This window comes from Lagenorhynchus albirostris, chromosome 2 (assembly GCF_949774975.1).
Source record: "Lagenorhynchus albirostris chromosome 2, mLagAlb1.1, whole genome shotgun sequence".
Classification (NCBI taxonomy): domain Eukaryota; kingdom Metazoa; phylum Chordata; class Mammalia; order Artiodactyla; family Delphinidae; genus Lagenorhynchus; species Lagenorhynchus albirostris.
Window position 1 is genome coordinate 77,446,418 of NC_083096.1, and position 15,103 is coordinate 77,461,520.

The 15,103-nt window shown below is 44.1% G+C and overlaps 2 protein-coding genes across 7 annotated transcripts in view; one reads left to right on the forward strand and one right to left on the reverse strand.

The window, feature by feature from the left end:
* POGZ (pogo transposable element derived with ZNF domain) overlaps positions 1 to 8,199 on the forward strand; it is a 45,973-nt gene extending 37,774 nt beyond the window's left edge. For 4 of the 6 annotated variants that reach the window (XM_060138711.1, XM_060138717.1, XM_060138742.1 and 1 more), the window contains 9 exons: positions 676 to 776; positions 1,314 to 1,460; positions 4,505 to 4,639; positions 4,755 to 4,927; positions 5,086 to 5,226; positions 5,725 to 5,781; positions 5,986 to 6,098; positions 6,352 to 6,376; positions 6,512 to 8,199. In XM_060138711.1, the coding sequence (XP_059994694.1) occupies positions 676 to 776; positions 1,314 to 1,460; positions 4,505 to 4,639; positions 4,755 to 4,927; positions 5,086 to 5,226; positions 5,725 to 5,781; positions 5,986 to 6,098; positions 6,352 to 6,376; positions 6,512 to 8,183 (2,564 nt within the window). In that variant the 3' untranslated portion in view covers positions 8,184 to 8,199. The remainder of the gene's footprint in view (positions 1 to 675; positions 777 to 1,313; positions 1,461 to 4,504; positions 4,640 to 4,754; positions 4,928 to 5,085; positions 5,227 to 5,724; positions 5,782 to 5,985; positions 6,099 to 6,351; positions 6,377 to 6,511) is intronic. The other 2 variants (XM_060138727.1, XM_060138733.1) reach the window with 2 other exon arrangements.
* A 3,379-nt stretch (positions 8,200 to 11,578) lies between these two features.
* On the reverse strand, positions 11,579 to 13,954 carry PSMB4 (proteasome 20S subunit beta 4). Its single transcript, XM_060142358.1, has 7 exons — positions 13,802 to 13,954; positions 13,348 to 13,554; positions 12,941 to 13,087; positions 12,695 to 12,776; positions 12,177 to 12,293; positions 11,891 to 11,979; positions 11,579 to 11,697 (listed from the first exon to the last, which is right to left on the reverse strand). The coding sequence occupies exons 1-7, from the start codon at positions 13,924 to 13,926 to the stop codon at positions 11,685 to 11,687; spliced, it is 780 nt and encodes a 259-aa protein (XP_059998341.1). The 5' UTR covers positions 13,927 to 13,954; the 3' UTR covers positions 11,579 to 11,684.
* Between the last annotated feature and the right edge of the window lie 1,149 nt (positions 13,955 to 15,103).

Below are 15,103 nucleotides of genomic sequence, written 5' to 3' on the forward strand. Positions count from 1 at the left end.
GTTCATATTGTCAGTCTTTTAAGGACAAATCCTTCTTTGTCCTCATTTAGTAAACGTTCAATAAATGTTGAATTATTCATAGGAGATAATCGTTGTCTATCCTTGAGCAGAGGGATGAAGTAATGTAGTATTTTAAAAGAATTCATTTGGCAATGGTATATAAAGAATAGATACTGTATTGGAGAGATAAGGAGGTATTAGAAGCCAGCTGATCAGCAGTAGGAAATCATATGGGCTTCTACCAAGTTTCTGCCTGTGAGAATGCAGAAGTGACAATTCCTTGATGCATTTTGAAATAATGGTGACAGACACGGGTTTGGAGTCAGATAATGCCTAGGTTTTGAGTTCAGGAGGAGGTGGGATGTGAGAAGGGAAATGATGGGAAGCAGGAGGATGCTGAATTAAGTTAGAGTAGATGGTAGAATATTATGTTTCGTAAAGAGTTCAAAATCTAGAATGGAACTTTGGTAAAGAAGTCTGAGCTAGAGACAGAGGATAGTTTTAATCAGCAGCACAAATGTTGAGACAGAACCATTTTAAAGAAAGACTAGAAGAGACTTCATAATTTACTGACTATTGAACATGAAGATATAGGAGTCAGAGAAAAAGATTATGAGTCAGCAGGACTTTGGTCTTATTTTCAGGTGGATTTATTGATTATTTTTCTTCTTACAGCCAAGTGCAAGATCTGTGAGTGGGCGTTTGAGAGTGAGCCACTGTTTCTCCAGCATATGAAGGATACTCATAAGCCTGGAGAGATGCCTTATGTTTGCCAGGTATTGCCTTTTTCTCCAGGGAGATTTAGCCATTTTGCTCTCAGGCTAAATACAAAGAATCCACTAATGAACATTGCCCAGTACCTACTGCACACACTCAGTTTTAGGAACACTGAGGAAATACAGAAGAAATAGTGAACACGGGTTCTATTTTCAGGGTTTCCCATGCAGGAGAAAAACATAAAGGAATATCTGCATGTACCCAGCCGAGGAACCCAGTCTGGGAACATATATATACCTGTACTAAGGGAGTGTCTGTCTCCTGAATGTGCCCGTTGGAGATAGAAAAAAAACTCTACTCCTCTTTGTCAGAATATGGACTGTTCTCAGACTTTCCTGTCTTTCCCATTTTTATCTTATTTCACGGCTGAATTTATCACCAACATAGCCCTGCAATAAACGTCAGAAAAATAATCTGATTTCTATACATTTAGGAAAAATTTTTTTTCATATCTTAACATTTTTGTTGCTACCTCTTTTTTAAGGCCTCAGTTGTCCACTTCACTCTTAGCTTATTTTCCTTCTTATGTGACTCAGGTGTGTCAGTATCGCTCCTCACTCTACTCTGAGGTAGATGTCCATTTTCGGATGATCCATGAGGATACTCGGCACCTGCTCTGCCCTTATTGCTTGAAGGTCTTCAAAAATGGCAATGCATTCCAACAGCATTACATGAGGCACCAGGTACCAGGCACCAAGCAATTTCCGTGTTCTTATTTTTTAATTATGGATACAGGGGCCAGGACTGAGCTAAGCAAATAATTTTGGTAGAGAAGATACCATGTGTTTGAAAAATTTATTGAATTCCAGTGATGTGTGCCAGGCACTGGGCTAGATGCTAGAGATTTAGTGGTTAAACAGGACAATTAAACAGTACAATAAAGCAAGAAGAATGTTGTGTTAGGGGAAATACAAGATGTAAAAAAGAATGTACCTATTCTGGGAGCCTAGGAAGGCTTTTAGGAAAGGGGGTGTTCAAGACCTGAAGGATGAGTAAGGATGAGCCAGATGAAGTGGGATAGAAGGACAGAATGCTCTCAAAGACAGGGAAATTCAAGGAATTGAAGTTCAGTGTGGTTGGCGTGTGTAGGGTACAGGAGGAGGTTGGAAGTTAGGGAACAGATCATGGAGAATCTTGTAAGCCATATAAAAGGAATTTCAACTTTTATTATAATAAGTTGTTGGGAAGCCATTAAAGAGATTTTTAGTCCTGGAGTGATGTGTTCAAATTTGCTTTTAGTTATGATTGCACTGGCTGCTCTAAGGAGAATGAATTGAAGGAGGTTGAGACTAGAGTTAGGGAGACAAGCCAGAGGCTTTTTCAGTAGTTGAGATGAGAGATGATAGTGGCTACGGGCTTTTGAAATGAGGACAAAGAGGATAGAGTTGAGAGATATTGAGAAGATAAGTGATATCTATGATTTAGAAATGGATTTAGGTGAAGGTAGTGAGAGAGTAGTTAAGGATAGTGCCCAGGATTCTGTCTTCGGTAATTGGATGAATGGTGGGACTGTTTATTGAGATAGGAACACTGGAGAAAGTAATTTTTGAGGGGAGGATTATAAGTTTGGATATTCTTTTTTATTACTATTATTTTTTAAATTTTTGGCCATGCCATGTGGCACACGGGATCTTATTCGTTCCTGACCAGGGATCAGACCCACACTCCCTGCAATGGAAGCATGGAGTCTTAACCACTGGACCACCAGGGAAGTCCCAAGTTTGGATATTCTTGACTTAGCAGTATCTATGGACATCAAGTATAACTGACTATTAAATAGGTAGTTGGATATACAGGTCTGAGGCCTGGGAGAAAAACCTGGATTGTGAAAGGTACTTAGGAATCATCATTATATAAATAAGTGGATTTTAAACTTGTAAGTGCTATGCTGCACCCCCATCCCCCACCCCCCAAATTGAGAATAAGGTGAAGGCTTAGGACCATTGAAGTCTCTATCCACAAGGCCAGGACCATAGTCCTGGAAGGAAAACAAGAAGAGTCTTGGTGTCAAGGAAGCTGAGGGGACAAAAGTATTTTGAAGAAAAGAGTGTGGTCAAGTGTTGCAGGAAGGTACGAACAAGGTAGAAACTTTAGAGGCCAGCATTTAATTTAGCCGTTTTGTTGGTTAGCAAGGTGAAAGTCAGATTTCAGTGGGACAGATGATGAGAGGTAAGGAAATGGAGACAACTTATTTAAAGAAATTTGTTTATGAAAAAAATTAATTAATTAAAAAATAAATTTGTTAGGGCTTCCCCTGTGGCACAGTGGTTGAGAATCCACCTGCCAATGCAGGGGACACGGGTTTGAGCCGTGGTCCGGGAAGATCCCACATGCCGTGGAGCAACTAAGCCCATGAGCCACAACTACTGAGCTCGAGTGCTGTAACTACTGAAGCCGCCCGCATGCCTAGAGCCCGTGCTCCACAATAAGAGAAGCCACCACAATGAGAAGCCTGCGCACCACAACGAAGAGTAGCCCCCGCTCGCCACAATTAGAGAAAGCCCGTGCACAGCAATGAAGACCCAACACAGCCAAAAAAATAAATAAAATAAAAAATAAAAATAAGTAAATTTGTTTATGAAGGGGAGGACCAAGGGTGGTAGATCCAGGAAAAGAGGTAGCAAGGGAGAATTTGTTGTTGCTTTTGTGTTTTGTTTTTAAGATGGAATAGGTATGCCTTTGTTTTAAAATACTGCAGGAAAGGAGCCACTGGAGGAGAAGAGTGAAGGTACATAGGGAACAGAAGAGAGAACAAGATGGGTGGGTGTACCTGTGCATAACATCCACATGTGTGCACACGTGCCCTCACTCTTACTTGTAAGCAGGCACTTCTTAGGCTCACACTAGTGACTGCTGATAATCCACCACTAATGCATTTCCATATAGTAGCGTGGAAATTATCACCTGTGACTCAGCTGAGGTTACAGAGAGAGCCTTGCTATCCTAGGGAAGAAAATCATAGACATGTTGTATTTCAATACTGGGCAGATTGAATCCTCAAAATGGCCTTGGAGGGAGGCATATCTGTATGCATTGATGTGTTAAGAGGAAAAAAACAGCACTGTGTAGAAAGGACTATCATTTTTGTTAAAGAAAGAGAAAGGAAAACAGGTGGTGATTGGAGATGTATGTGTTTGCTATATGGTTATATGCATAGACTATCTGTGAAAGAATACCCAAGAAACTTGGTAACAAGTTGTTTCTATGGAGAGGGACTGAGGGTTGGAGTTGAAGGCAAGCTTACCACATGAAGGAGTACAGAATAAAAGTATGATTTTTTTTTTACCACGTACATATTTATTGTATTTTTTAAAAAATCAGTATATCCAGAAGTAGTAGCACTGTCCATCCACACTGTAAAGATAAAGTAGTAGGGGCAAGTGAAGCGTAAGCCACTCAGCCAAATTGTTAAAGCAAGTCAGCGGGAGGTGGTTTGAGGACCTAGTTATTCTGACTTTGAGTCTGCCTTTCTCTGGGAGCATGGGAGGTGATGATTCTCACCACCCAATAATAGGTTTGTAACTTTACTTCAAAATAAATAAAGTTATATAAAAAGATAAAAAAATACTAGGTTTGGTGTTAGATTGTGTATTTCTCTTTTTTCCTCTGTTAAATTACCAACAGAAGGGTGGGAAGAATACGATTGGCAATGATGTACCTTCTCCTCAGGGAAGAACATTCATTGGGAACCTTTAAAGGATTCTGTCTCTTTTTATTCCCCCTTCAGAAGAGGAATGTATATCATTGCAACAAATGCCGGCTGCAGTTTCTCTTTGCCAAGGACAAAATTGAACACAAGCTTCAGCACCATAAAACCTTCCGTAAACCCAAGCAGCTGGAAGGTTTGAAACCAGGCACCAAGGTAAAGGGTTTGTTGACATTCCCTTTACAGATCCAAGAAGGGGAGGAATAGAGATTTTCCGTGTTCTGAGGTTTAACGTGGGTAGTGTCTAATTATCCCTTCCCTTGACTCACAGGTGACAATCCGGGCTTCCCGAGGGCAGCCACGCACTGTTCCTGTACCCTCCAGTGATGTCCCTCCCAGCACCTTGCAGGAGGCAGCACCACTGGCCTCCTCAGCGGACCCTCTGCCCGTCTTCCTTTATCCCCCTGTCCAGCGCAACGTCCAGAAGAGAGCTGTTAGGAAAATGTCAGTGCCTTCTTCTGGAGGCTGGGGGCCGGGTGGGCACAGTTATTCCTGATAGCTAGTGTAATCTGGTAGCCTTTTAGGTAGTATCTGTTGTCTAAATCGCCTACAATTTAGGAACCCCTGAGGCAGTAATAAGAATTTTCCTTGTTTCTTGACAGGAGTGTCATGGGCCGGCAGACATGTCTGGAGTGCAGCTTTGAGATCCCAGATTTCCCTAACCATTTCCCTACTTATGTTCACTGCTCTCTATGTCGCTATAGTACCTGCTGTTCTCGAGCTTATGCCAACCACATGATCAAGTAAGTCAGGATTAAACCAATGTTCCTATCTGGGATTTCAGGTTCTCCAGAACTCAGTGCATTCCCTCCCCTGCTTCTGGGGTTTCCTTCTTCAACTTTTAGAGCTGTTTGCCCACCTGTCCTAGCAGGTAAGAGGCCAGACCCAGCTTCATTTGGCTTTGATGGTCTGTGCTCTGATTTTGTAGGACCTTGCTACCCAAAACGTGGTCCAAGGACCAGCAGCACTCATTTGGAGCGTCTTAGAAATGTAGCATCTGACCCTGGTCACCACCACGCCACCCCCAACCAGAATGTGCCTTTTAATAGATTTCCCCCCACCCCCATGATTCGTTTGCATATTAATAGGAAATATTAATGTGATAGGAAAACAGGCTTGGGTTGAGGTTAGGATTGAGTGAAGAGGCATATCTTTTGTTGGGGCATTGTCAGTCGCTGGTGCTCTCTAGTTTAGCAAGCAGAACCACGTAACTCATACCACTTTTTGTTTGTCTTCCTCAGCAATCATGTTCCACGGAAGAGCCCCAAGTATTTGGCTTTGTTTAAAAATTCTGTGAGGTAACAAAAAACTTATTGATGGTCTGTTAATTTATCAAGTTTTTACATTAAATCCCTTTTAATATTTTGGGGGGTGGATATATGAATTAATTTGACAGAGAGGAGAAAGGAGGGACACTCTTTTTCTTTATTAAGCCTCAAAGCTTAACTCTCTCTAGTGTCACTGCTACATTTGTCTTATATACTCTTGACTCTCTTTCTTAGTGGAATCAAGCTGGCCTGCACTTCATGTACCTTTGTTACTTCTGTTGGAGATGCCATGGCTAAGCATTTGGTATTCAACCCCTCTCACAGATCCAGTAGCATCCTGCCACGGGGTAAGTAGGAGAGATGGGGATTAGGGAAAAAAGCTAAGGATACAGGTCATACCATGAGTCTGGTGCATCTCTACCTGGCCTGACCCATTCACTGTTTAGATACACTTCACCAAATTGGAAGCATTCTAACCTGAAATTTATATAAGACTGGGAAGACAGTAGGTTTGCTTTTTTGATTGAAATCTAAAGAACTCTTTGGAGGGTTTGTTTCTTCACTGAGCTAACACTTTTTTATTGTCTTTATTTCCCATAGGACTCACTTGGATATCTCACTCAAGGTAACAGAAACTCGCTTGATGGTTTAATTTCTATTTTATAGTATGTTTGGTCTTCATTATTACTACTACTACTATTATTATTTCATTTTTCTAGTTTAACTGAGCTTTTTCCTCCTCTCGTTGCTAACCTTTTAGGCATGGCCAGACTCGTGACCGAGTGCACGACCGGAACTTGAAGAATTTGTACCCTCCTCCTTCCTTCCCCTCTATTAAAGCTGCCACTGTGAAATCTGCGGGGGCCACCCCAGCTGAGCCTGAAGAGCTACCAGCTCCCATGGCCCAGGCACTCCCGTCACCAGCCTCAACTGCAACCCCACCACCAACCCCCACTCATCCCCAGCCTTTAGCCCTTCCACCCTTGGCTACGGAGGGGGCAGAATGTCTGAATGTCGATGACCAGGATGAAGGGAGCCCAGTCACCCAGGAGCCTGAGCCAGCATCAGGGGGTGGTAGTAGCAGTGTGATTGGCAAGAAGGAGCAGCTTTCTGTGAAGAAGCTTCGAGTGGTACTGTTTGCCCTGTGCTGCAATACGGAACAGGCAGCTGAACACTTCCGAAACCCCCAACGACGCATCCGGCGTTGGCTTCGGCGCTTCCAGGCCTCACAGGGGGAGAATCTGGAGGGCAAATATCTGAGCTTAGAGGCAGAAGAGAAACTGGCTGAGTGGGTGCTGACCCAACGTGAGCAACAGCTACCTGTAAATGAGGAGACCTTGTTCCAGAAGGCCACCAAAATAGGACGTTCTTTGGAGGGGGGGTTTAAGATCTCTTATGAGTGGGCTGTGCGTTTCATGCTACGTCACCACCTGACTCCCCACGCTCGGCGAGCTGTGGCCCACACTCTACCTAAGGATGTGGCAGAGAATGCAGGACTCTTCATTGAATTTGTACAACGGCAGATTCACAACCAGGACTTACCCTTGTCTATGATTGTGGCTATTGATGAGATCTCCTTGTTCCTGGATACGGAGGTACTGAGCAGTGACGACCGAAAGGAAAATGCCCTGCAGACAGTGGGCACAGGGGAGCCTTGGTGTGATGTGGTGCTGGCCATTCTGGCAGATGGCACTGTCCTCCCTACCCTGGTTTTCTACCGAGGACAGATGGATCAGCCTGCTAATGTGCCAGACTCTATCTTGCTCGAGGCGAAGGAGAGTGGCTACAGTGACGATGAGATCATGGAGCTGTGGTCAACCCGAGTGTGGCAGAAGCACACAGCTTGCCAGCACAGCAAAGGCATGCTTGTGATGGACTGTCATCGCACTCACCTGTCAGAAGAGGTGCTGGCCATGCTTAGTGCCTCTAGCACTTTGCCTGCAGTTGTCCCAGCAGGCTGTAGCTCCAAAATCCAGCCATTAGATGTATGCATCAAACGAACTGTCAAGAACTTCCTGCACAAAAAGTGGAAGGAGCAGGCTCGGGAAATGGCAGATAGTGCGTGTGATTCTGATGTCCTGCTTCAACTGCTTCTGGTCTGGCTGGCTGAGGTGCTTGGTGTCATTGGGGACTGTCCAGAGCTAGTTCAGCGGTCCTTCCTTGTGGCCAGCGTTCTGCCTGGCCCTGATGGCAACATTAACTCACCTACAAGAAATGCTGACATGCAGGAGGAGCTAATTGCCTCCCTAGAGGAGCAACTGAAGCTGAGTGGGGAACAGTCTGAGGAGGCCTCAGCTTCCACTCCCCGACCCAGGTCATCTCCTGAAGAGACAGTTGAGCCTGAAAGCCTTCACCAGCTCTTTGAGGGTGAAAGTGAGACCGAGTCCTTCTATGGCTTTGAAGAAGCTGACCTAGATCTGATGGAGATTTAAGTGTTGGGGTCATGAGGGGGTGTGGAGTGGGGGTGGGAAAGTGTTAGGGAGGGTAGAGGTAAAGGGGGGTATACCAGGTGGGGGTATTTGGGTTATATTTTTTAATTTTATGCCACCACTCCCCCCTGATGTTGACTTATACATCCTTGTGGATTTGTGGATTATTAGGAAAACCAATAGTGATCACGTCTGAGCCGATGAGCTGGTCCTGGCCCTGTTGGTCATTCACTTCTGCTAAAAACAGGTTTTTGTGACTTTTTTTTAAATTTAAATCACTGTGCTTGGTATTTTTCTGACAAAATCAAGAAAAAGGAAAAAAAAAATCTTTCGTGGGCGAATGTTAAATCTTTTGTTTCCCCTTTTACCTCAACTGTATCATAGTACATCTGGGTTTTGTTTGTTTTACTGTGTGGCCAGTGTCTTTGGGCATGATGCTATCCAACCATTGTCAATGTGAGAACATTTCTGAAGATGGGAAAGACAAAAATTGTAGCTCACAAACTGGTTTATTATATATATATATGGATAAAAAAGTTTTTTCATTGTGGTCTTAACACTTTTATATAAAAATGAAAATGGAAAAAAAATCCCACTGAACTCTCTCTTCCTTCTCCTTTCTTTCCTTCCCTCTCCAGAGATGTTGGTTTCTACAGCAACTCTAAATATAAAATTGTGGCTTTAAAAATGCATGAAACCACCTTTAATCGTCCAGAATGATGAGTAGATTTTTTCCCTCACCACCCTCCCTCCGACAAAAACACAACAAAACCAATATTCTTTGCACCTGTGATCCTTGGCCCCCTTCCCCATTCTCACACCGTCACTCTGGACAAAGGATCATACATGGGTCATTAGCAAGCAAGAGGTACTGAGGTGATCACACAGAACCTTAGGGTGGAAGCCATTCCCAGTGTATGGGTCTTCATCCTGCAATCCATGGGGGCAGTCCCTGCTTTGTTGAACTTCCTCCTGTTAAGTGGACAGCATACCTGTTCAAGGGATCACATGTCCGCCAGCCAGCAGCTAATTGTGCAAGAAGTTGTATTGAACTTTAAAAAGACCACTTGTTGAAATTCTGCTTATCCTGTGGCTTTCCCCTATTTCTCTTAATGCTTAGAGAAGAATCTGACATGAAGAAACACATAGGGGTGTGCACAAAGAAAAAGACATGAATCTTTATTTTTCACTGCCAGCTTCAAGGAAAGAAAATTTTTTCTACAATTTGCATGAGGGATTTTTTTTTTAATTGTATGTACTCAATGGCTATAAACTGAAACGTACTGTAACACACAGAGAAAAGGAGCAAAAATCCAGGTCCACCTTTCCCACAACTATACTATACTTCTGTCCATCCTGAGGCTTTCTGCAACGTTTCCCTCCTGTGAGCCAAGGAGGCAACCTGCACAGGCTTGTAAATGGTTCATCTTTAAAATGTACATAAGTGGAACATTTAAAAAAAAATGAGGGGAAATGGATTTATAAACAATGTGGTTTTTTTCTAGGTTACCCTATTTGAGCAGGCTTTCACAGACTGGGAGATGCTCAAGATGTGATGGGCCTGGTGGTACAGGTGTGACATTTGTTACCACCTGTTTCTCCTCATCCGTTTTTTTTTTGTGTTTTTTAACTCCCAGCACACTATAATATAGTGAACTGGAGTATTCCCCTCCATAAACAGCTTGGCCAGCTTTGTGAACCCATGGCATCTGAAAACTGAACTGAGGATCCACCTGGGCTTCTCTTCCCCAGCTTTTTGCCTGATGCCATTTTGACAGAATATGGACTTTTGAGTCAAAACTTTGCCTTTCAGAAAGTTCAAGAACTATGGTCAACGCTATCTGCAGTGACTTAATCCTTCTCTTTGGTAGTCTCCGCAGCAGCCCCAGATTTAGCAGAGCTGGGTTCCTGGCCTCTGCACACTGTATGACTTTCTCAATGGGTAATTTTTTTAAGGCCATAATACCAACAGTGGATCAGCTGGGTTTTGGCCAGGAAGTTACCTTTGTGGATTCTGCCCGCATGGCTTCGTAGTATAGGAAGTTTTTTTTGTTTTGTTTTTTATAATTCAGTTTAATCAATAAACAAGTATTTATTGACTACTTTGTGTTGAGACTGAATGTGTGGAAGATTCAAATTGAAAGCTGACAGTTTTCTTTGGCTTGAATTTACTAGTTGTAATCATGGGTAATACAAGTGGAGGGGTTTTAATTTCTCTCTCAGCTCTCACCTCACTGAATTTCTATACAGGCATACCTTGGAGATACTGTGGGTTGGGGTCCAGACCACTGCAGTGAAGCAACTATCATAGCAAAGCGAGTCACAGTCTTTTTGGTTTTCCAGTGCATGTAAGTTTATACTATAGTATATTAAATGTGCAATAACACTATGTATGTCTAAAAAATGATATACCTTAATTTAAAAATACTTTATTGCCAAAAATGCTGACCACCCTGAGCCTTCAGCAAGTTGTCATCTTTTTTTGCAGTAGTAACGTCAAAGATCACTGATCACCACATCAAATAAAATAATGAAAAAGTTTGAAATATTGCAAGAATCACCAAATGTGACATAGACACAAAGTAAGCAAATGCTACTGGAAAAATGGCACCAAGACTTTCTCAATGCAGGGTGGACACAGACCTTCAGTTTGTAAAACAACACTGCAGTATCTGCAAAGCATAAAAAACAAGATATGCCTGTAATAGTTTTGGGGTTTACTGCCTATACTAGTTTCTCAAAAAGAGGTTTAGAGAGGATATGCATCAGAATCACCCAGGGTGTTTTTTAAAATTCGGGTTTAACGCCATCCTGGTGATGGAACTGGCTAATAACCCCAACTGATTTGACTCACCACTACACCTAGGACTTAGTGAACACAATACTTGTAAGAGGTCTTCTGACAGTGCTAGAAATTAGTAGAAGACTTAGCTTAAATGTCGAAATTACTTAGTATTCCCCATGAAGGGTGAGGAGGTTGGACGGGTGTGGGATCAAGGCTGTTAGTTCCAGTTTGGGAGTAACCTTATACAGCTCTACGAGATGTTACATTTCCATCTTTGAAATGATGTTTTAACTAAAATCACATATAGAGCCAACATTAACCAGAAAGTCTGTATTTTAGACTAGTGCATGGGTGAAAACATTGAAGAAAAATGTTAAAAGCTAATTATGTTACCACACAAAGATTAAGTCTGTCTTCTGTACAAAGCAGCCTTCCGTACAGACCCAGATGAAGACAGTAATGGGTCTTTGGTATTATCATGCAGACCGTTCTATATATATGCTACCAGAACCAAGAACCAAAGGGTTCTCTGACCAGGGAGGGAGATGGCACACAGCAGTACTTAGCAGTTTCACTCTTGGTGTGACCTAGTAAAACAGTACAACCACTCAGCAAGTGTTTCAAAGGATTTATTTTACAAAAGAATAGTACCTTTGAACCAGCCAAGTTCAAAGTTAGAAGAAGGGTATAACTTCAGTTCTGGATAATGCCTCTGTATTTCACTCAAAGCCACTAAAAAGGAAGAGATCATAATAAAATGGTGAAGCCATAGAGTGAGGAATCAATTCGTAAAAGCAGCTCTATCCTCAGCCCAAACCCTTGCCACCCAGAGAATTTTTTGGTTGAGACCTCCGGAAAAACAAAGCTTACTGCAACCAAGGGATCTCCCAACTATCTCTTCTACTGTAATTTTAATTTCAATCACCTGATCATGTGGGCAATATCCCAGCTGGTCTCTGCAGACAGGGGTCCCTCTATTTCAACACCTTTTTCAGTTACAGTGGCGATTTGAAACTGAAAGAAAGCAGAGATCTCAATGAAAATGCCAACCCTTATGTGAAAGAAGTCCCTGGTCAAAGGTCAAGTGGAGGGTCTTTCCCAAAGGTGAAAACAGGAGACAGAAATGGGGCACTCTGCTTCAAAGTTTAGAGACTCGGGGATTGCAAAGCCTGCCAATTAGCTCCGCATCACTTATTATTCACACTTCTCACCCGGTTATAAGAACGGGCATCTCGATAGTACAGCACTCGCATGCAGCGTTCCACTAGCTCTTGGGCCTCAGTCTGGCTCAGCACTGGCTTCTTCTCCAGAACTTCTCGCAGCAGAGGCTAGGGATATCGGGGGTGGGGGTGGGGGGGAACATGGGAGATATCACGAGCTGAATACCAGGCGATTTGTCGCAAATCCACAGTGTGAAAAGAATCATAAATGAGTGAAAAGGCGACATTCCACCTACTGCCTCAGCAAAATGAACTCTGCTTGCTTGTGCTAAGACCCACTTGAAGGGGAAATTCTAGGGTGTCCTCTCTTAGCACATGTATACTGACTCCCTCCAGGACATACCCCACCGTGTCATTATGGCCTCTGGACCAAAAAGAAAACCATCCGCCCAGCAGTACAGATCCTAGCCTGTTCCTCATGTCAGAATTTCAAGGGTAGAACAAGCAGACAACCACTAACCCCCCCTGCCTTCTGTCTTCTATCCCTCATCCCTCAATTGGCTACTTACCTGAGCCAAGTATGCACCATAACCGGTGGCCACCGAAGGGGCTTCATAGGCTACACCAAGCATGTCCACGTAACCCAGGAAGCTAACAGGACACAATAGGTCATCTTAGGTTTCTGTATCTTAGCTGTAGGAAGGGACCATGGGGTCTGAGGTAGAAGTGGGAGTCACTCAGGGGGAAGAGACAGACATACACGGGCACTACAGATTGGGTAGTCAAGGAAATGAGTTATTTGTATTCAAGTCAACCTCTCTCCATCAGCATAGCCTCCAATGACCATGGTGTTCCACAGGGGGTTCATCTTGGAGCGCCGGCTGTACGTAGCCCTGGTCAGCCATGAATGAATAGCTTTAGGGCTATAGCTGTGTCCATCTCCCAACAGCTCCTCATCGATCCTTAAAAAGAATTGGTTGTGAAAAAAGGGAGAGAACGGAAGTCGGGGTTTCCATCCACCCCCAAAAGATGTTACCACAATCTTCCCCATTTAAACTAAAATAAACTACTTATTTGCAAACATTCTCAAATCTTCCACGCCAAGTCTCCCTGTCCTCTGCTGCAGCTTCAAGTTTCTCCACCCTAGAACTTCTTGAGGGGATAAAAAACAGTGTATTCCCCTCCCCACTTGAAAACTACTCCTATTCTCGAGATGACTTACACCATTTGGCCGAGAACTTGCTTCAAATATTGGAAATCAGCGTAGTCTCCGGAAGCACCCAGCATGGTGCTGTTGTTGACTCGCATAATGCGAGAGATGTTGCGGAAACGAGCCAAGGAGCCGTAGGAGCCCAGCATGTCTGCTGCAATCACCACTCCGCCCTCAAACTTGACGCCCAGGACCGAGGTCCCGGTCACCATGGGGTTCCTGGAGAGAGAGGGTGGTCTGGAGAGGAGCGGCGCGGGGGGAGAGCCTGAGCCCGCTTCCCGCGTTGTGGGTTCCGCCTCTGACTTTCAACGGCTCCTTTCATTCTCCGGGACCCTCCTCCCCGAGCTCCCCCGCCGTTAGCGCGCCCCGGGGTGCCCCCTTCGCCTTCCCCGGCTCCCAGAACCTGCCGGCCGCACCAGGCCCCACGGTCCCTCCCCCTGCGCAGGCTAAGGCGCCGAGAGCTTACTGGGTGCGCGTAATCGGACCCCCGTAGAGCGCGGACGCCGGATCCACAGAGGAACCGGGAGTGGGCGGGATGCGGTAAAACTGCCCAGGGGCCGGTCCGCACCGCGACTCCAAAAGCGCTTCCATCTTAGTCACGGTAGCACGGGAAACGAAAGCGTTGGCGCCGACGGAAGCGGAAGTGATCCTTCAGTGCCACACCTTTCTTCTTCCTGCAAGCTACTTCCAGCTGCCATGTTGATAGGGTCAGTGCCGACCGTACCAGTGTCCCGGGTGGCGACCAAAACCCAGAGATGTGGAGTTGCCAGACGTCGTATCACATCGCGGTAGAGTCTGGACTAGAACAGTATTCTGACGCACAAATTCAAGGAAGGGGTGGGTGGTGTGGGAGATGGGTATGGGTCGTGGGTGGATGGGAGGGCGGGGCACTTCAAGACGCTGACGCTGAGCGAGGAAGCAGAAATTCTCTTTTCCTTTTTGGATCCTTATGAAAAACAAAAAACCCACACGAAACTAACAGTGAACCCAGGATCATGTGACATATTCGACCCATTTTATATATAAGAAACCGAGACTTGTGTAGTGATTTACCCGATTACACAGCAAGTAGTAGAAGATCTGAGTCTTCAAACTCAATTAAAATAGGAATCATACAGTTGCGCGTACCTTGGGGTGTATGATATCTCAGATGGATCACTCACTCTGTAGGACCTTGTACAAATCTCTGAAAGTTTCCTAATTGTCAAAGGCTCTTACCTGCCTCTTAAACATCAGAAAAATTCCATTGACTGTGGGAGTGTAACTAAATTACAGGCATTCCCTTCTCAATGTGGTTCTGTAGCAAGGGCTGGAAGCAGTGTCTAGAATCAAACACTAAACCTAAAACCACTACTTTGCCACAACTCCCTTCACAACTAGATTCAAAATTTTTCACTCAGCAGGAAACCAAATCAGTTTTGTTTTTTAAAATTCCCTGAGTTAATTTGAACCAAAGCAATGCAAAAAATTTTAGCCTAATTGAAATAAAATATTTTATTAGGTCATGAAACCTTGGAAAGGGAAGGGTCAAGATCTTGTGTCAGAGGCACCCAAATGATGCTCTTTGTATCACCTTTGGGACTTGAAAACTAGATAGTAGATTTTTTCTTCAAAGTAATAGCCACGTTCTCGCAAACCCCATATTCCAGGTGACTCTTGGACCTCTCTGAGGCTTACCTGGACAAATAGCAGGTGTCGTTTGTGATGACAAAAGGCTTACTGGGATTCCTCCAAAACTGCTTGAATACTTCACTTTCATAGCTACCAG